The 22,081-nt window shown below is 42.5% G+C and overlaps 1 protein-coding gene across 6 annotated transcripts in view; it reads right to left on the reverse strand.

The window, feature by feature from the left end:
* Nucleotides 1-22,081, reverse strand: part of RALGAPB (Ral GTPase activating protein non-catalytic subunit beta) — a 186,997-nt gene that overhangs the window by 73,856 nt on the left and 91,060 nt on the right. For all 6 annotated transcript variants that reach the window (XM_073606330.1, XM_073606329.1, XM_073606332.1 and 3 more), the window contains 2 exons: nt 10,786-10,987; nt 2,790-2,957 (listed from right to left, as the gene is read on the reverse strand). In XM_073606330.1, the coding sequence (XP_073462431.1) occupies nt 2,790-2,957; nt 10,786-10,987 (370 nt within the window). The remainder of the gene's footprint in view (nt 1-2,789; nt 2,958-10,785; nt 10,988-22,081) is intronic.

Genomic DNA, 22,081 nt, shown 5'->3' on the forward strand with positions numbered 1-22,081 from the left:
AACACCACACCAAAAGGTGCATTCTGAGAGGAGCTTTTGAGCATAATTTTTTGCCAGGATAACTTTATATTCTGACCAGTAGATTGCATTTATGCTCAACAACATACATGAATAAAACACACAGACATATGCAACATAGGAGGCATTTTTTTCTGGCAGAAGAAATCCAGGATTTTTTGAGCAGAAGTTCATACGCCTGTGTGTATGAGGCATACCAATGAATATCATTTGCTTGGATGGCTGCGTAACTATTCAAATCCTATTTTTACGGATGCGGGATATTACAGAGCTCTTGTTCCGGCACTGCAACTGAGAATTCTGTCTTACACAGTAAAGGTTTCTGTCATTTGCTCTTGCCTCGTCAATCATTTTGAGAAAGGACAAGGGTAGAGGCCGGGGAGAGAGCGAATGTCAGGATCATTTACTGCTCAAGAACTGCAACTTTGGAGCACCAGAAGAAGAGAACTGTGAGAATTTTCTGGCATAAACATTGGATCGGCACAGTAAACAGCAGTGGTCTGAAAACAGGATACACATAATTGCAGATACCTTTTATGACTTGTGCTGTTGCGAAACCCCCCCCACAAATTAAGCAGTCATAAATGCATTCATTAAAGCCCAAGTTTATCCTAAACTTTTTTTTCCCCCCAGTTTTCAGTGTGATGAAGAGTAGGGCAGGCAATTTTCTTTCCTACCTCCACGGGTTAATCCCACCTGCAGCGCTATTGCATTCTGCCAGCGGGGATCACAAGGACCCTTCCCTGGCGGCAGAACACGATTAGTGTCGCCGGCACTAATCCTACGGGAAAAACCCAACAGGCTGGTTATACATAGATAGATCGACTTTTGTATAACCAGAGTGCCCATACATGGATAGGAATTCAGCCAGTCCCTGCTGAACCAGCCAAATTTGAATCCATATATGACCAGCTTAAGAATCAAGTATCTTTGCTACGTGTGTCCCAGTCAGTAAGACTTTCTCCCTACTTCTTGTCTGTGTAACTCCAGGACCAGGACAGATAATTTTACTGGGAGAGAAATTATTTTTGAATCCCTTCCCTAATCTACAACATACAGTGCCTTGAAAAAGTATTCATACCCCTTGAAATTGTCCACATTTTGTCATGTTACAACCAAAAACGTAAATGTATTTTATTGGGATTTTATGTGATAGACCAACACAAAGTGGCACATAATTGTGAAGAGGAAAGTAAAATGATAAATTGTTTTCAAATTATTTTACAAATAAATATCTGAAAAGTGTGGCGTACATTTGTATTCAGCTCCCTTTACTCTGATACCCCTAACTAAAATCTAGTGGAACCAATTGCCTTCAGAAGTCACCTAATTAGTAAATAGAGTTTGTAATTGTGTAATTTAAGCTCAGTATAAAGCTGTTCTGTGAAGCCCTCAGGGGATTGTTAGAGAACCTTAGTGAACAAACAGCATCATGAATGCCAAGGAACACACCAGACAGGTCAGGGATAAAGTTGTGGAGACGTTTAAAGTAGGGTTAGGTTATAAAAAAATATCCCAAGCTTTGAACATTTCATGGAGCACTGTTCAATCATCTGAAAATGGAAAGAGTATGGCACAACTTCAAACCTACCAAGACATGACCATCCACCTAAAGTGACAGGCCTGGCAAGGAGAGCATTAATCAGAGAAGTAGCCAAGAGGCCCATGGTAACTCTGGAGGAGCTGCAGAGATCCACAGCTCCTGGGAGAATCTGTTTAGTCTAATCTATTAGTGGTGCACTCCACAAATCTGGCCTTTATGGAAGAGTGGCAAGAAAGCCATTGTTGAAAGAAAGCCATAAGAAATCCCGTTTGCAGTTTGCGAGAAGCCATGTGGGGAACACAGCAAACATGCGGAAGAAGGTGCTCTGATCAGATGAGACCAAAATTGAAAATATGCCATGTGTGGCGGAAAACTAACACTGCACATCACACACCATCCCCACCGTAAAAAACATGGTGGTGGCAGCATCATGTTGTGGGGATGATTTTCTTTAGCAGGGACAGGGAAGCTGGTCAGAGTTGATGGGAAGATGGATGGAGCCAAATACAGGGCAATCGTAAAAGAAAACCTGTTTTAGTCTGCAAAAGACTTGAGACTGGGGCAGAGGATCACCTTCCAGCAGGACAACGACCCTAAACATACAGCCAGAGCTACAATGGAATGGTTTAGATCAAAGCATATTTATGAGTTAGAATGACCCAGTCAAAGTACAGACCTGAATCCAATTGAGAATCTGTGGCAAGACTTGAAAATTGCTGTTCACAGACGCTCTCCATCCAATCTGACAGAGCTTGAGCTATTTTGCAAAGAAGAATGGGCAAAAATTTCACTCTGTAGATGTGTATAGATGGTAGAGACATCCCCAAAAAGACTTGCAGCTGTAATTGTAGTGAAAGGTGGTTCTACAAAGTATTGACTCAGGGGGGGTGAATACAAATGCTCACCACACTTTTCAGAAATTTGTAAAAAAATCTGAAAACCATTTATTAATTTTCCTTCAACTTCACAATTATGTACCACTGTGTTGGTCTATCACATAAAATCCCAATACAATACATTTTCATTTTTTGGTTGTAACATAACAAAATGTGGAAAATGTCAAGGGGTATGAATACTTTTTCAAGGCACTGTACAAGCGCTTTTGTTATTTCTGTCCCCAGCAGAAGATCATATACATTCATGCCCTGTCACAGGGACAGGAAACAGTAACCAATCTGGGCACAGATGGCATTTAAAACCTGGCAGAAAAGTCTAATCATAGGCTCACCTGTCTGGCAGAATAATTTCTAGTGCAGAAATAAAATAAGGAACCACCACATTAATCCCTTTAAGATCACAGCAGAAGAGAGGAGCTGAGTTGAGGATAATGCTGGCAAGTACTGGGTGACAGATAAATTCCCCTATCTGTAATCCTTGCACCAGGACCATGTAAAACCTGTGGAGAAAGGGATACTATAGTAAATAAATCAATACATCTACATTTACACATGTAATCAAGTAAAAATTGTGACATTTTATATATATATATATATATATATATATATATATATATATATATATATATATATATATACACACACACACATACAGTGGGGCAAAAGAGTATTTAGTCAGCCACCAATTGTGCAAGTTCTCCCACTTAAAAAGATGAGAGAGGCCTGTAATTGTCATCATAGGTATACCTCAACTATGAGAGACAAAATGTGGAAACAAATCCAGACAATCACATTGTCTGATTTTTGAAAGAATGCATTTGCAAATTATGGTGGAAAATAAGTACTTTGTCAAGATCAAAAGTTCATCTCAATACTTTGTTATATATCCTTTGTTGGCAATGACAGAGGTCAAATGTTTTCTGTAAGTCTTCACAAGGTTGTCACACACTGTTGCTGGTATGTTGGCCCATTCCTCCATGCAGATCTCCTCTAGAGCAGTGATGTTTTGGGGCTGTCGCTGGGCAACATGGACTTTTATCTCCCTTCAAAGGTTTTCTATGGGGTTGAGATCTGGAGACTGGCTAGGCCACTCCAGGACCTTGAAATGCTTCTTACGAAGCCACTTCTTCGTTGCCCAGGCGGTGTGTTTGGGATCATTGTCATGCTGAAAGACCCAGCCACGTTTCATCTTCAATGCCCTTGCAGGAGGTTTGCACTCAAAATCTCATGATACATGGTCCCATTCATTCTGTCATGTACACGGATCAGTCGTCCTGTTCCCTTTGCAGAGAAACAGCCCCAAAGCATGATTTTGCCACCCCTATGCTTCACAGTAGGTATGGTGTTCTTTGGTTGCAACTCAGCATTCTCTCTCCTCCAAACACCAAGAGTTGTGTTTCTACCAAACAGTTCTACTTTGGTTTCATCTGACCATATGACATTCTCCCAATCCTCTTCTGGATCATCCAAATGCTCTCTAGCAAACCTCAGACGGGTCCGGACATGTACTGGCTTAAGCAGGGGGACACGTCTGGCACTGCCAGATCTGAGTCCCTGGCAGCGTAGTGTGTTACTGATGGTAGCCTTTCGTTACGTTGGTCCCAGCTCTCTGCAGGTCATTCACTAGGTCCCCCCGTGTGGTTCTGAGATTTTTGCTCACTGTTCTTGTGATTATTTTGACCCCATGGGGTGAGATCTTGCGTGGAGCCCCAGATTGAGGGAGATTATCGGTGGTCTTGTATGTCTTCCATTTTCCAATTATTGCTCCCACAGTTGATTTCTTCACACCAAGCTGCTCGCCTATTGCAGATTCAGTCTTCCCAGCCTGGTGCAGGTCAACAATCTTGTTTCTGGTGTCCTTCGACAGCTCTTTGGTCTTCACCATAGTGGAGTTTGGAGTGTGACTGTTTGAGGTTGTGGACAGGGGACTTTTATACTGATAACAAGTTCAAACAGGTGCCATTAATACAGGTAATGAGTGGAGGACAGAGGAGCCTCTTAACCACTTGCCGACCGCCGCACGTCTATATACGTGAGCAGAGCGGCACGGGCAGGCAAAATCACGTACCTGGTACGTGATTGCCTTCCCGCGGGCGGGGGGTCCGATCGGACCCCCCCCGGTGCCATCGGCGGTCGGCATGTGGTTGGGAGCGATGAGAGACGAGGGGGAGACCATCCGATCGTGGCCCCCCCCTCGCGATCGCTCCCAGCCAATGAGAAACATCCCCTGCCTCTGTATAGTACACAGAGGCAGAGGATGTGATGTCATCTCTCCTCGGCTGGGCAGTTTCCCTTCCAGCGCCGAGGAGAGAAGACACACAGTAGAACATGCCAGGCACACTAAACACCCCCGATCCCCCCCAATCACCCCCCCCCGTCACAAACTGACACCAAGCAGGTTTTTTTTTTTTCCTGATTACTGCATAGTGTCAGTTTGTGACAGTTACTGTGGTAGGACAGTGAGTGTTAGCCCCCTGTAGGTCTAGGGTACCCCCTAACCCCCCCTAATAAAGTTTTAACCCCTTGATCACCCCCAGTCACCAGTGTCGCTAAGCGATCATTTTTCTGATCGCTGTATTAGTGTCACTGGTGACGCTAGTTAGGAACGTAAATATTTAGGTTCGCTGTCAGCATTTTATAGCGACAGGGACCCCCATATACTATCTAATAAATGTTTTAACCCCTTGATTGCCCCCTAGTTAACCCTTTCACCACTGATCACCGTATAACTGTTACGGGTGACGCTGGTTAGTTCGTTTATTTTTTATAGTGTCAGGGCACCCGCCGTTTATTACCGAATAAAGGTTTAGCCCCCTGATCGCCCGGCGGTGATATGCGTCGCCCCAGGCAGCGTCAGATTAGCGCCAGTACCGCGAACACCCACGCACGCACCGTACACCTCCCTTAGTGGTATAGTATCTGAACGCATCAATATCTGATCCGATCAGATCTATACTAGCGTCCCCAGCAGTTTAGGGTTCCCAAAAACGCAGTGTTAGCGGGATCAGTACAGATACCTGCTAGCACCTGCATTTTCCCCTCCGCCCGGCCCAGCCCAGCCCACCCAAGTGCAGTATCGATCGATCACTGTCACTTACAAACGCATAACTGCAGTGTTCGCAGAGTCAGGCCTGATCCCTGCGATCGCTAACAGTTTTCTTGGTAGCATTTTGGTGAACTGGCAAGCACCAGCCCCAGGCAGCGTCAGATTAGCGCCAGTACAGCTAACACCCACGCACGCAGCATACGCCTCCCTTAGTGGTATAGTATCTGATCGGATCAATATCTGATCCGATCAGATCTATACTGGCGTCCCCAGCAGTTTAGGGTTCCCAAAAACGCAGTGTTAGCGGGATCAGCCCAGATACCTGCTAGCACCTGCGTTTTGCCCCTCCGCCCGGCCCAGCCCAGCCCACCCAAGTGCAGTATCGATCGATCACTGTCACTTTTTTTTGTAGCGTTTTGGTGAACTGGCAAGCACCAGCGGCCTAGTACACCCCGGTCGTAGTCAAACCAGCACTGCAGTAACACGTGACGTGGCGAGTCCCATAAGTGCAGTTCAAGCTGGTGAGGTGGCAAGCACAAGTAGTGTCCCGCTGCCACCAAAAAGACAAACATAGGCCTGTCGTGCCCATAATGCCCTTCCTGCTGCATTCGCCAATCCTAATTGGGAACCCACCGCTTCTGCAGCGCCCGTACTTCCCCCATTCACATCCCCAACCAAATGCAGTCGGCTGCATGAGAGGCATTTTCTTTATGTCCTCCCGAGTACCCCTACCCAATGAACCCCCCCAAAAAAGATGTCGTGTCTGCAGCAAGCGCGGATATAGGCGTGACACCCGCTATTATTGTCCCTCCTGTCCTGATAATCCTGGTCTTTGCATTGGTGAATGTTTTGAACGCTACCATTCACTAGTTGAGTATTAGCGTAGGGTACAGCATTGCACAGACTAGGCACACTATCACAGGGTCTCCCAAGATGCCATCGCATTTTGAGAGACCCGAACCTGGAACCGGTTACAGTTATAAAAGTTACAGTTACAAAAAAAAAGTGTAAAAAAAAACAAAAAACACAAACAAAAATAAAAAAAAATAGTTGTCGTTTCATTGTTCTCTCTCTCTATTGTTCTGCTCTTTTTTACTGTATTATATTCTGCAATGTTTTATTGTTATTATGTTTTATCATGTTTGCTTTTCAGGTATGCAATTTTTTATACTTTACCGTTTACTGTGCTTTATTGTTAACCATTTTTTTGTCTTCAGGTACGCCATTCACGACTTTGAGTGGTTATACCAGAATGATGCCTGCAGGTTTAGGTATCATCTTGGTATCATTCTTTTTAGCCAGCGGTCGGCTTTCATGTAAAATCAATCCTAGCGGCTAATTAGCCTCTAGACTGCTTTTACAAGCAGTGGGAGGGAATGCCCCCCCCTACCGTCTTCCGTGTTTTTCTCTGGCTCTCCTGTCTCAACAGGGAACCTGAGAATGCAGCCGGTGATTCAGCCAGCTGACCATAGAGCTGATCAGAGACCAGAGTGGCTCCAAACATCTCTATGGCCTAAGAAACCGGAAGCTACGAGCATTTTATGACTTAGATTTCGCCGGATGTAAACAGCGCCATTGGGAAATTGGGGAAGCATTTTATCACACCGATCTTGGTGTGGTCAGATGCTTTGAGGGCAGAGGAGAGATCTAGGGTCTAATAGACCCCAATTTTTTCAAAAAAAGAGTACCTGTCACTACCTATTGCTATCATAGGGGATATTTACATTCCCTGAGATAACAATAAAAATGATTTAAAAAAAAAAAATGAAAGGAAAAGTTTAAAAATAAGATAAAAAAGCAAAAAAATAATAAAGCACCCCTGTCCCCCCTGCTCTCGCGCTAAGGCGAACGCAAGCGTCGGTCTGGCGTCAAATGTAAACAGCAATTGCACCATGCATGTGAGGTATCGCCGCAAAGGTCAGATCGAGGGCAGTAATTTTTGCAGTACACCTCCTCTGTAAATCTAAAGTGGTAACCTGTAAAGGCTTTTAAAGGCTTTTAAAAATGTATTAATTTTGTTGCCACTGCACGTTTGTGCGCAATTTTAAAGCATGTCATGTTTGGTATCCATGTACTCGGCCTAAGATCATCTTTTTTATTTCATCAAACATTTGGGCAATATAGTGTGTTTTAGTGCATTAAAATTTTAAAAAGTGTGTTTTTTCCACAAAAAATGCTTTGAAAAATCGCTGCGCAATTACTGTGTGAAAAAAAAAATGAAACACCCACCATTTTAATCTGTAGGGCATTTGCTTTAAAATAATATATAATGTTTGGGGGTTCAAAGTAATTTTCTTGCAAAAAAAAATAATTTTTTCATGTAATCAAAAAGTGTCAGAAAGGGCTTTGTCTTCAAGTGGTTAGAAGAGTGGGTGATGTGTGACATAAGCTTCTAAATGTTGTGCATAAAATGCCAGGACAGTTCAAACCCCCCCAAATGACCCCATTTTGGAAAGTAGACACCCCAAGCTATTTGCTGAGAGTCATGTCAAGTCCATGGAATATTTTATATTGTGACACAAGTTGCGGGAAAGAGACAAATTTTTTTTTTTTTTTTGCACAAAGTTGTCACTAAATGTTATATTGCTCAAACATGCCATGGGGATTTGTGAAATTACACCCCAAAATAAATTCTGTTGCTTCTCCTGAGTACGGGGATACCACATGTGTGGGACTTTTTGGGAGCCTAGCCGCGCACGGGACCCCGAAAACCAAGCACCGCCTTCAGGCTTTCTAAGGCCGCAAATTTTTGATTTCACTCTTCACTGCCTATCACAGTTTCGGAGGCCATGGAATGCCCAGGTGGCACAAAACCCCCCCAAATGACCCAATTTTGGAAAGTAGACACCCCAAGCTATTTGCTGAGAGGTATAGTGAGTATTTTGCAGACCTCACTTTTTGTCACAAAGTTTTGAAAATTGAAAAAAGAAAAAAAAAAAAAATTTTTTTTCTGGTCTTTAATTCATTTTCAAAAACAAATGAGAGCTGCAAAATACTCACCATGCCTCTCAGCAAATAGCTTGGGGTGTCTACTTTCCAAAATGGGGTCATTTGGGGGGGGTTTGTGCCATCTTGGCATTTTATGGCCTTCAAAACTGTGATAGGTAGTGAGGAGTGAAATCAAAAATGTATGCCCTTAGAAATCCTGAAGGCGGTGATTGGTTTTCGGGGCCCCGTACGCGGCTAGGCTCCCAAAAAGTCCCACACATGTGGTATCCCCATACTCAGGAGAAGCAGCTGAATGTATTTTGGGGTGCAATTCCACATATGCCCATGGCCTGTGTGAGCAATATATCATTTAGTGACAACTTTTTGTAAATTTTTTTTTTTTTTTTTTGTCATTATTCAATCACTTGGGACAAAAAAAATAAATATTCAATGGGCTCAACATGCCTCTCAGCAATTTCCTTGGGGTGTCTACTTTCCAAAATGGGGTCATTTGTGGGGGTTTTGTACTGCCCTGCCATTTTAGCACCTCAAGAAATGACATAGGCAGTCATAAACTAAAAGCTGTGTAAATTCCAGAAAATGTACCCTAGTTTGTAGACGCTATAACTTTTGCGCAAACCAATAAATATACGCTTATTGACATTTTTTTTACCAAAGACATGTGGCCGAATACATTTTGGCCTAAATGTATGACTAAAATTTAGTTTATTGGATTTTTTTTATAACAAAAAGTAGAAAATATCATTTTTTTTTCAAAATTTTCAGTCTTTTTCCGTTTATAGCGCAAAAAATAAAAACGGCAGAGGTGATCAAATACCATCAAAAGAAAGCTTTATTTGTGGGAAGAAAAGGATGCAAATTTCGTTTGGGTACAGCATTGCATGACCGCGCAATTAGCAGTTAAAGCGACGCAGTGCCGAATTGTAAAAAGTGCTCTGGTCAGGAAGGGGGTAAATCCTTCCAGGGCTGAAGTGGTTAAAGAAGAAGATACAGGTCTGTGAGAGCCAGAAATCTTGCTTGTTTGTAGGTGACCAAATATTTATTTTCCACCATAATTTGCAAATAAATTCTTTCAAAAATCAGACAATGTGATTGTCTGGATTTGTTTCCACATTTTGTCTCTCATAGTTGAGGTATACCTATGATGACAATTACAGGCCTCTCTCATCTTTTTAAGTGGGAGAACTTGCACAATTGGTGGCTGACTAAATACTTTTTTGCCCCACTGTGTGTGTATATATATATCTCGAGAGAGAGAGAGAGAGAGAGAGAGAGAGAGAGAGAGCGAGAGAGAGCGAGAGAGAGCGAGAGAGAGCGAGAGAGAGCGAGAGAGAGCGAGCGAGAGAGAGCGAGCGAGAGAGAGCGAGCGAGAGAGAGAGAGCGAGAGCGAGAGAGGCCCTATGGAATAACATGGTGGGTGTTCCAATTTTTTTTTTCAAAAACAATTTTTTGGGAAAAAATACACTTTAATGAATTAACCACTTGCCCACTGGGCATTTAAACCCCCTTCCTAAGCAGACCAATTTTCAGCTTTCGGTGCTCTCACATTTTGACTGACAATTACTCAGTCATGCAACACTATACCGATATGAAATTTTTATCATTTTTTTCACACAAATAGAGCTTTCTTTTGGTGGTATTTGATCACCTCTGGGTTTTTTATTTTTTGCGTTATAAATGAAAAAAAAAAAACAAAAATGTAAAAAAAAAAAAAATGCATTTTTGTTTTGACTGTAAAATTTAGCAAATTTGTGATTTTTCTTCATAAATTTTGGCAAAAATGTATACTGCTACACGGGTGATCAGCGATGCGACACAGATGATCAACGATGCGGATCTGGGAGACCCGACGGTCACAACAGAAATTCCTGGGTGCGTGCCCGGGGGGGCAATTCTGGGAGGACATCTCCAAGAGTTATCCGTCTGCGCTGTAGCCGTCGTTGGGATATGGCCCGGTCGGCAAGTGGTTAGAAAAAAAAAAAAAAAAACACAATATTTACCCCAATATTTTTTGTATAATGTGTAAGATGACATTACACCAAGTAAATAGATCCCTAACATTCCATGCTTTAAAATTGCGTCTGCCCGTGGAATGGTGGCAAACTACGGATCTTTAAATTGTGGCTTTATGGCATGAAGAGCACTACTGAAGGACATCAAAGATTTATGGACACTTTATCATACTGTTTTTTCAACCGAGTCTCATTATTTGTCACTTGAAGGGCACAGTATTGTTTTATGGACATTTAAAAAGGGACCTTAGTACAGGGCAAACCCCAGGCACCAGGTTGCCATTAGATCAAGAATCACACACAGTAGGAAAACCCCCATACCTGGAAAGATAAGCAGACAATATTTCCTCGCCTGTCTTCTTGCTGCAGAAAATCCTACATAAGGTACCGCAGGCTTCAGCCCTTCCAGCCTCGTAATTTTCTGGAATTTCATTGGCATCATTAATGCTGCTTGATCCCATGGTGTCTGTGGACATCTGGGAACCTTTACGGCGAAGCTCGACTGTGGCCTGTGTAGCTATTGCTGCAGAGAGTGAAGAAAGTGTTTGATTGGACATTATTAACACACAGAAAAAAAACTGGGCTCATGGGAAAGAAGGACACAAAGATTTCACAGGACAAAAGGCGATACAGAAATCAGTGCCAGCAGTAGACTATTTTCTAATTAGCATAAAAGTAGTGATCCGCTGTACATGAACATATGCCAGATCATTTACTAATTCAGTAACTTTACCTTAAACGTTGTGTTATTTTAAAATGGACTCAGCCAGTAGGTATATAATTAAAGGTGAACGGTATACGTAGTCTGCTTAAACAGTAGTTCACAATCCAGGGCTAGGTACAGAAATAAGACAACATAACAGACGAAACATTTTGAACCTGCACTCCCATCATAAAACCAAAATTTTTTTACTACTGCGAGACATGGCTATGTTAAAAGAGCCCACTAGGGGCAGCACTTAGTCTGTGGGTGACAGCTAGGGGAAGCTGACAATCTACAGACGACAGTTAGGGGCAGCTGCTAATCTATGGGCAATATCTAAGGCAAACTGCCAATTTTCAGGGAGCAGCCACCAATCTAGAAGCGACAGCTAGGGGCATCAATGGACAGCTGCCAATCTATGGATGAGAGTTAGTGGAAATCTACAGCCTACAGGTGGCAACTAGGGAAAGCCATCTACCTACAGGCAACAGCTGCCAATCTAGGGGCAATCACTAAAGCAAACAAACCGACTTATAGGCAGCAATTGGGGGAAGCCATCAATCTACAAATTACAGTAATGGGCAACTGCCAATCTGCAAGAAACAGATAGGGGAACCCAACAATCAAAGGGCAGCAGCTGGGGGCAATTTACAGGTGACAAGGGACCAATATACAGCTACCAATTTACAGAAGATACTTAGGGCAACTGCCATTTAATGGCCAACTTATGGGAGACCTTCAAAAGGAACTGGCGAAGTGAAGGTAGACTGCTTCAAATTGATGTAAATAGGAGACTGCTTCTGTGTTATAAGTGACTCCACATGAGCGAATGGCATGTTTCCATGCATGCAGTACATGCAAAGTAAGGATCAAGCTCAAATTTTAAAGTGCCCACAGCAATGATGTACCACCAGCAGACCTGAAGTCTAATTCATCTAGCTTGTTCTGCCAGAACCTCACTTCACATTGCAAGACCCATAGTGACAATCCCAAAAACTCTCCCTAGTGTGCAGGGCCTGTTTTGAGCCTGGTACACACTAGAACCCGCTTAGTTGAATGAGGAACAATAGAGATTGCCATACTAACACAAACAATGTTAGTGTGGCAATCTCCCCCACTGTGGCTTAGTGTTCTGACAAGGGGGACTCCCTCGCCAGAACACACTGATCAGTGCTGGCCGCCAACTTTCAAAGACTCTAAAGTTTGGTTGATTTCTAAGGCCATGTTCACAAGGCAGCAGTCTTTAAAATGTGATCCGCGTTGGATAACTTTTCAGAGGGCAGCTAAGTATCTGTCTCCAGGCATTCAGGAGGCAATTATGCCGCCTTCGGAATGCTTCTGCTGTACAGAGTTTTTGAATGGAACACACCACAACAGCAAGCCAAATGTTTGGCTTGTAGTTGTAGCACGGTCCTATTGGGAGAACCTTTGGCAAAAACTTTGAGATCTCAGGGAACCCCCTGAAATAATGTTCACATCTACAACTCATGGAACATTGGTGTGATCAGCGAGTTGTTGATATAACAATCATTTTTAGAAATAACATTAAAAAAATAGAATCAATATCAAAAACATACCTGTTTTTTGCGAAAGTTGTGCTTGCTTTTTTCTGCACAGATGCTCAATTCTGGGTCACTTGAGATAAGAAGTGTACAGGGTGGCAGCAAGGTATAGCACAGGGGGTCAGGAGAGCACAATACACGGGGGGGAAGCAGGGCAACACAGAACCCCGGTTGAGAAACCCTGGCCTATATGGTTTAAAATCCAGTCTCACCCTGCTCTGCACATGCTCAGTTGCTCTCTACTCTCGGCACTGTGGATAAAATCAGAGCCACTGGAGCTCGATCGAAACAGCTTTAGGATTTACAGTTGCTGAATGGGGAAGAAAGCAACAGGAATGACAGAGAAACGAAAAGAACAGGCGACGGGACAAACTCTGCTGACAGGGAAACACAAAAGAGTTAAAACGTAAGCCTTGTACATGTAGGCTGAAAATAGTCTGAAATTACTGTTGAACCGACCAACTTTCAGCCTGTGTGTAAAGTGGTCTCTTCTACAGAAGCCAGTCTCACGACCAGCTTCTGTCACACAGGCATGCTGAAAAACCAGAAAGGAGGGAGAGATGAGGGCGTTCTGGTGAGGCTGGGTATCCAGTCCTTAGAAGCAGTGGAGAGATGGCACTAAAGGCAGCAATTTGTAGACAAGCAGCAGCTCTGGAGGGTCATAAAGAGAAAGGCGCCTCTAAGTGCAGTGGTTAACAGATTTAATAAAAACCACTTACAAGATAGTAAGAGGTCATAGGCATATAATGATTTGTCCTCATGCAGATCGCTGTAATCCTCGTCTGTCTGTTGGGGGAGATAGAGGGAGCCGTCCTGCAACTGTCAGAGTCCCTGGTAACGTGGATTGGCGAGGAGGTGAAGAAGCAATGAGGCGGCTGTGACATCAGGTGAAGGTGGTGGGCAGCAACGCATTTCGGAGCGTGCACAGCTCCTTCGCCAATCCACGTCACCAGGGATTCTGAGAGCTGCAGGACGGCTCGCTCTCTCTCCCCCAGACAGACGAGGATTACAGCGATCCGCATGAGGACAAATCATTATACAGTTGTGCTCATAAGTTTACACGGCAGAATTTATGATTTCATGGCCAATTTTCAGAGAATATGAATAACACAAAAAACTTTTCTTTCACTCATGGTTAGTGTTTGTCTGAAGCCATTTATTATCAATAAACTGTGTTTACTCTTTTTAAGTCATAATGGCAAAAGAAACTACCCAAATGACCCTGATCAAAAGTTTACATACCCTGGTGATTTTGGTCTTATAACATGCACGCAAGTTTACACAAAGGGGTTTAAATGGCTATAAAAAAAGGTAACCATCCTCACCTGTGATCTGTTTGCTTGTAAATAGTGTGTGTGTATAAAAGGTCAATGCATTTCTGGACTCCTGACAGACCCTTGCATCTTTCATGCAGTGCTGCACTGACGTTTCTGGATTCTGAGTCATGGGGAAAGCAAAAAAAATGTCAAAGGATCTGCGGGAAAAGGTAGCTGAACTGTATAAAACAGGAAAGGGATATAAAAAGATATCCAAGGAATTGCCAGGAAAGTTGTTTGTGATGCAAAGAAAAACCCACAAAAAACTTCAGGTGGAATACAGGACTCTGAAAACATGTTGTGTGGCTGTTTCAAGATGCACAATAAGGAGGCACTTGAAGAAAGATGGTTTGCATGGTCTAGTCACCAGAAGAAATCCATTACTACGCAAATGCCACAAAGTATCCCACTTACAATATGCCAAACAGCAAAGAGACAAGCCTCAAACCTTTTGGCACAAAGTCATTTGGAGTGATGAGACCAAAATTGAGTTTTTTGGCCACAACCATAAACACTACATTTGGAGAGGAGTCAACAAGGCCTATGATGAAAGGTATAGGGATGGATCGCTGATGTTTTGAGGATGTGTGAGCTACAAAAGGCACAGGAAATTTGGTCAAAATTGATGGCTAGATGAATGCAGCATGTTATCAAAAAATACTGGAGGAACATTTGCATTCATCAGCCAGGAAGCTGCGCATTGGATGTACTTGGACATTCCAACATGACAATGATCCAAAACACAAGGCCAAGTCGACCTGTCATTGGCTACAGCAGAATAAAGTGAAGGTTCTGGAGTGGCCATCTCAGTCTCCTGACCTCAATATCATTGAGCCACTCTGGGGAGATCTCAAACGTGCAGTTCATGCAAGACAGCCCAAGAATTTACAGGAACTGGAGGCTTTTTGCCAAGAGGAATGGGCAGCTTTACCATCTGAGAAGATAAAGAGCCTCATCCACAAATACCACAAAAGACTTCAAGCTGTCATTGATGTGAAAGGGGAGCAATACACGGTATTAAGAACTGGGGTATGTAAACTTTTGATTAGGGTCATTTGGCTAGTTTCTGTTGCCAATGCCCTTATGCTTTAAAAAGAGTAAACACAGTTGATTGATAATAAATGACTTCAACCAAACACTAACCACGAGTGCAAGAAAAGTTTTTGTGTGATCATTCACATTCTCTGAAGAATGGAAATCAAATTCTGCCAGGGTATGTAAACTTATGAGCACAACTGTATGCCTATGACCTCTTACTATCGTGTAAGTGTTTTTAATATCATTGTGCCTGTAATAAATCTGTTAACCACTGCACTTAGGAGGCGCCCTTCTCTTTCCCTTATGCTGGAAAACCAGCATCCGACCTGCATCCAATCAGCACTGAAAGCCAATGGCTGCCAGCGCTGATCAGTAGGTTCTGATGAGGGGGCAGTACCCCTGTCAGAATACAATAGCACAGCCGGGGAGATTGCTACACGAACATTGCTTGGGTTAGTACGGCAATCTCTCAGTTTTTTTTCGTTCAGCCCCATGGGTTGAACGAAAAAAAAAAAAAGAAATTTCTAGTGTGTACCCTGCTTAACATAAATAGTGTCTTATCTTATCTCACCGATATTCTCTCCTTTCTCCCTGGCAGTCTGTGAACTTCAGCACTGAAATTTGGCCAGTTCAGCAGGGACCGGCTGAATTTTGATCCATGTAGGGGCACCAGCCAGTCAGGTTTTCCCGAACGATTACGCTAATCATTGTGTTCTGCTGGCAGGGAAGGTTCCCTGCTGGATGAACACAATAGCGATGCGGGAGGGATTCCCCCATCAACACTGACTGTGTTGATGGGAAAATCAAGCAATTTCCTTCCACCAGTGGAAGGAAAGAAAATTGCATAATCTATGGCTTGCCTTACTCTCTAATTGAGTCAAGACATACAATCAAGGCTGGAGATGTACATATTTTAGTTGACGAAAGTGACATATCGCTTTTGAGACCAAGAATATGCAGAATATGTATATCATTTATTATATATGAATATAGAACCAACAAATTTCACAGAATTTATACATTCACATCAGTCCCTAGCGTCAAGGAGCTTACAATCTAAGGTGCATACACACATCCACACACCCACCCACACTAGGGTCAATTTAGACAGGAGCAAAAACCCACACAAGCACAGGGAGAACATGCAAACTAAGCAGGTAGTGTCTTGGTTGGGATTAAAACTGAGGACCTTACTGCTACAGGGCAGAAGTGCTAATCATTGAGCCACTGTAATTACTTTAGAGTTCATAGTCTGGGCATACAAATTCACTTTAAAGTATATGTAAAGCCTAATTAAATTGCATATAATTTCTAAAGCACTGTTACATTGTTAATCTGGTTGAAAAAAAAGACAAGTCCATCCAGTTCAACCAACAGAGGAAAAAAAAAAAAAAAAGAAAGCCAACACACTCAAATAGAAAACCTCCATATATACTAACAAATACCCACAGTTGATCCTGAGGAAAGGAAAAAAACCCCAAAAAACAAAAGCATGATTCAATTTGCTCCAGTGGGGGAAAAAAAAATTTATTAATTTTTTTTTTTTACTAGTAATGGCGGTGATAAGCGATTTTTATCGTGACTGCGACATTATGGCGGACACAGAGGACATTTTTGGGACCATTGTCATTTATACAGCAATCAGTGCTCTATAAATGCACTGATTCCTGTGTAAATAACACTGGCAGGGAAGGGGGTTAACCACCAAGTGGCAGTGTAGGGGTTAAGTGTGTCCTAGGCATGTCTAACTGTGAGGGGCATGGCTGTGTGTGACATGTGACGGATCTCTGCTCTGATGACAGAGAGCAGAGATCCAGTGACACTGTCACTAGGCAGAACAGGGAGATGCTTGTTTGCTTTAGCATCTCCCCGTGAGGCGATCGCGGGTATCCCTGCGGCGATAGAGTCCGCGGGACCCGCGACCCGACTCACGGAGCTTGCCGCGGGCGCCCGCTGGCCGCCCCTTAAAAGGGGAACGTACAGGTACGTGGTTTTGCCTGTACGAGCCCTTCTGCCCCAGTATATCTGCGTGAGGCGGTCGGCAAGCGGTTAAGGAAAGAATCCAGGCCTTTCTTAAAACAATCTACTGAGTTTGCCAGAACCAGCTCTTGAGGGCGTCTATTCCACATTTTCACAGCTCTTACTGTGAAGAAACCTTTCCTTATTATTTGGAGATTAATTCTCTTTTCCTCTATATGTAAAGAGTGCCCCCCTGTCCTCTGTGATGACCTTAAAATGAATACCGTATTTATCGGTGTATAACACGCACTTTTTTCCCCTTAAAATCAGGGGAAAGTCGCAGGTGCGTGTTATACGCCGATCCCGAGCTGTCACATTTTCAAAATCGCGGACTGCGATTTGAAAATGACCTACTCGGATAGCTCCGCTCGGGACTACGAGTGGAGCCGAAAGTAAACGAGAGCCGCCGGAAAGAGCCGAGGACCGGCTCTGTGTACTTCGGCGCCGGCGGCGCCATTTTCAAATCGCGGACCGCGATTTTGAAGCCCTGGAAGCAGGGACAGGGGATCCCAGGCTGCACTGGGGAAGGCTGCACTGGGGAAGGCTGCACTGGGGAAGGCTGCACTGGGGAAGGCTGCACTGACAAGGCTGCACTGACAAGGCTGCACTGACAAGGCTGCACTGACAAGGCTGCACTGACAAGGCTGCAATGAAGGGCATTTAAATGTAAGTTTTTTCCCTTCAACTTCCCTCCTAAAAGTTTTTTTTCCTTAAAATTCCCTCCTAAATTGGGGTGCGTGTTATACGCCGGTGCGTGTTATACGCCGATAAATACGGTAATTCTACACTAAGTTCACTGTATTGGCCACTTATGTATTTATGCATGTTGATCATATCCTCTATTAGCCCTTATTCACACTGTTGCGACTTTGAATCCGACATCCCTGCGCAGCTTGCATACGACTTCTTTACCAGAAGTCAATGCAAGTCGTGTTGAAGTCACACCAATGTAGTGCAGGAACCTTTTTCATCGTTTAGAACAGTTCCATTGCCGTTAATGGGGCACGATTTGTCATGACTTTGAACTGTCAAGTCGCATGACAAGTCACGACAGTGTGAACCAAGGCTTAATCTCTTCTCAAGAGAAAAAACTCAGATCAGATAACCTTTACTCATAGCTGAGCTCCTCCATGCCTCTTATCAGTTTGGGTGGCCTTCTCTGCACCACTCTCCAGTTCTCAGATATCCTTTTTATGAACTGAACCACATATTCCAGATGAGGTCTTACCAACAAATTATACAGGGGCAAAATAATATCTAAATACACAAACAGCGCTTCAATGGAGCCAGAAATAAAAGGACTGTAGCGAAACTGGATTTTTTCAACATATTTAAACTATGGAATTGGCGTTGCTCTATCCAGTTTTTACCATTGACTTTTTCCATTTTTTTGTGACTTTTAATTATTTTATCCAGTTTCACTACAGTCCTTTTATTTCAGGCTCCATTGAAGCGCTGTTTGTTTGTGCATTTTGATGTTACTTTTTTCCCCAAGAGTTGACAGCTGCACTGGTTCTCAGTTTTCCTTCAATTTAATTGTTATGACATTATGATGATTCTCTGATGGCTGTCAATTTAGCGCTATAAGTCTGTGTGTTTTTTTTTTTATTATAGCAAAATAATATATCTCTATCGCTCTGCAGTCTCTACCTCTTTCAATACAAAAAAAGGAATCTGATAGCTTTGGAAACCGCAGCTTGGCATTGCATGCTATTATTAAGCTTACGATCAACCAAAACCCCCAGATCCTTCTCCACCATTGATTCCCCTCCAGTTGTACTCCCCCTAGTATGTATGATGCATGCATATTCTTCGCCCCCAAGTGAATAAATTTACATTTATCAACATTGAACCTCATTTGCCACAGTTACCCAATTAAACTGTGCATTGAGGTCGGCTTGTAAATTGGAGACATCCTGTAAGGACGTTATTCCACTGCATAGCTTGGTGTCCCCAAACATGGAAATAGTACTTTTAATCCCAGACCCGATATCATTAAAAATATTAAAGTGGTTGTTACCATAAAAATGTATTTCATTGCCAGCCCCTCTAATATAACTAGACATAACACACAGGGTAAATGTTTTATTAAAACAAAGCTTGTAAATACCCTTTTACAGCCATCTTTAGGCCGGTCACGTGACTCCCGGCCGGTCTCCTACTCCGAACCAGGGCTACTGCGGGAGTGGCCAAGATCTCCCTCTGACCTCAGCCGTCAAGGTCACGTGCCCCTCCCGCAGTAGCCCTGGATTGGAGTAGGAGACCAGGCGGGAGTCACGAGTCCGGCCTAAAGATAGCTGGGTTTTTGTCACTGCCACAAAAAAAGAAATCAGATTTGTTTGACATCTTCTGTCATGGAATCTATGATGGCTATTACTTTTCTAGCAAAAACTCATCTATGTGGTCTTTTATTAAACTCTCCAGTATCTTCCCAATTATAGAAGTTAAATTAACAGGTCTATAGTTATTTGGAAAGACTTTGACCGTTATAAATGTAGGCACTACATTGGCCTTACGCCAATCCAGTGTTACTATGCCAGTCATTAAAGAGTGCCTAAAATTAGAAATAATGGCTTTGAAATGACTGAGCTCAATTCTTTTAGGACTAGTGGGTGACTGCCATCTGTCCAGGTGCTTTATTCACTTTTATTTTGTCTAAATATTTCTGGACCATATCAATTTTGAGCCATTGTGGATCATTTGGGGGGCTGTGTCAATACCATCCCAATTATGTACATGAGCTCCCAATGATCCTGAAGAAGGTATTTCATAAATTTGCCCCTAGTAACCCACTTCAGATTATTTTGTAAAGGGCCTATATGCTCAGACCTGAACTTTTTACTATTTTTGAAGAATTTTTTTTAGGGTTTGTCCTACTCTTGCAATCTGTTGTTCATTTTGAATTTTTGTGGCCTTGATTTCCTTTTTACATATTCTGTTATGTTCCATTTAACATTTACATGAGGATAGTGCTCCTTTATTTTTATATTTTTTAAAAAACGCTTCTATTATTACTTATAGCTTTTTTTTTTTTTTTTAAGAGAAGTAAAATATGAGCTTTGCAAAAAAACAAAAAAAAAATAAAAAAAAAACACTTTATACTCACCTAGGTTCGATGCTGCATCTGTCCCCCGCTGTAGGCTGAAAACGGGTTACAGGAGTGCAGAACGAACTGCACTCATGTGATCCATAAGTGACATACAAAAAAAGCTTTGGCTGTAGGCCACATAGGTTTTATATAGTTTTTTTAAAATTTTTCATATTGTTTGGAAGAATTTCCATTTCTGTTCTGTGTCCATCTATCTATGCCAATATTCCCTCCCAGTCTAAATCTTAGAGAGCAACCCTCAGCCTTGGAAAATGTGCTCTGTTAAAGCAGTGTTTTTATATTTTCAGTATGTAGTTGTTGATAGCGAACATTAACTACTTGCCGCCTAACTACGTCATATGACGTCGCAGACATCATTCAGATATCTTCTTTTACTGCGGGCAATTCCCTGCACTGTAAAAACAATCATAGCTGAGAAAAGAAGAATGGCTGCACATCAAAAGGGTTCCAAACAAAGTGCCTTTATTGAAGATCACCAGGATACACCTGGAGCATCAGATATTTAGTCACGTAGACGCGTTTCACACATCCAACCTGTGCTTAATCATGACATCATTACCATATTCAGATATCTTTTACTGTAGGCGATTCCCTGCACCGAAAAATAATCACAGCGGCTGTTCAGCCGCTTGATTGTTTTTACAGGCGGTGGGAGGAGACATCCTCCACCACCCGTGCGATCGGTGAGCCGGGAAACAAATCGGCCATCGGAGGCAGTTTACCGTGGAGCTGACTGAGGACCAGATGGTTCCCGGTCATCTCTATGACCTTCGGAGGCCGGGTGTGACGTTATGTTGTCACGTCCGGCCTCGGCAGTTGTAAACACTCATGTTGCCTCATTTGGGAAGCCGGGTCGGTTGTTTTTTTTTTTTTTTAGGCTTCCCAGCCTAGAGGCGGGTTCTGGGAACTTCTAGACCCCAGATTTCGCTGTAAAGAGGACCTGTCATGCACTATTCTTATTACTAGGGATGTTTACATTCCCTGTAACAGGAATAGAAGTGATAAAAAAAAAAAATGAGAAAGGAAAAGTGTCAAAATAAAATAAAAAAAAGCAAACGCATACGCAAGTCATGCCCGCATATGTAAATGGCGTTCAAACCACACATGTGAGTTATCGATGTGAACGTTAGAGCAAAAGCAATAATTCTAGCCCAAGATCTCCTCAGTGACTCTAAACAGGTAACCTGTTTAGAGTCACTGAAAAAAAAAAAAAAAAAAAAAAAAAAGGTTTTGGGTGGAACTCTGCTTTAAGATAAAAAAAAAAACCTTCTGACTTTACAACCCCCCTTAAAATTCATTGTCACCTTTTGCACATTTATTATGCATATTCTTTTTTTCTCGTACACTTTTGAGTAGTTGTTTATAACCTCCTTATCACTAGCGCCCCCCCTCCATCTTCCCCCCCAAGGAGTCCCAAGGATTGTGGGATATGTAGTTTCCACACAGGAAGAAGTGCAAGTTCTTAAACTACAAAGGTCATGCACTGACCCATGCAGTGCCTTGTTGCACCTTTAAAGTTTTGCTGCAGACTTTGTACAAACCTCCTTAAAACTAAGCTTGCATTTAAAGCTCACTGGAGAGTTTTTATCATTGTGTTTGTACTGTAGTAAAGTAATTACAGACTGTATTATACTTTGGTATTAAAAACCAATCGAACTCTGATTACAAGAGCATCTAAAGGCTCAATAAATATTTAAATACTTACAAAAAGGACTAAAAGCAATACATATATAAAAACACAAGCACTGAATGCTGAATATAAAGCATGGAAAGATTACATGCATAAAGCATCTGATGTGACCTTAAAATCAAGCAAGATAACATGCAGATTAGTACCGGTAATTTTTCTACAGAGATCATTTATGCAGCA

The sequence above is a fragment of the Aquarana catesbeiana genome, linkage group LG12 (genome assembly GCF_042186555.1).
Source record: "Aquarana catesbeiana isolate 2022-GZ linkage group LG12, ASM4218655v1, whole genome shotgun sequence".
NCBI lineage: Eukaryota > Metazoa > Chordata > Amphibia > Anura > Ranidae > Aquarana > Aquarana catesbeiana.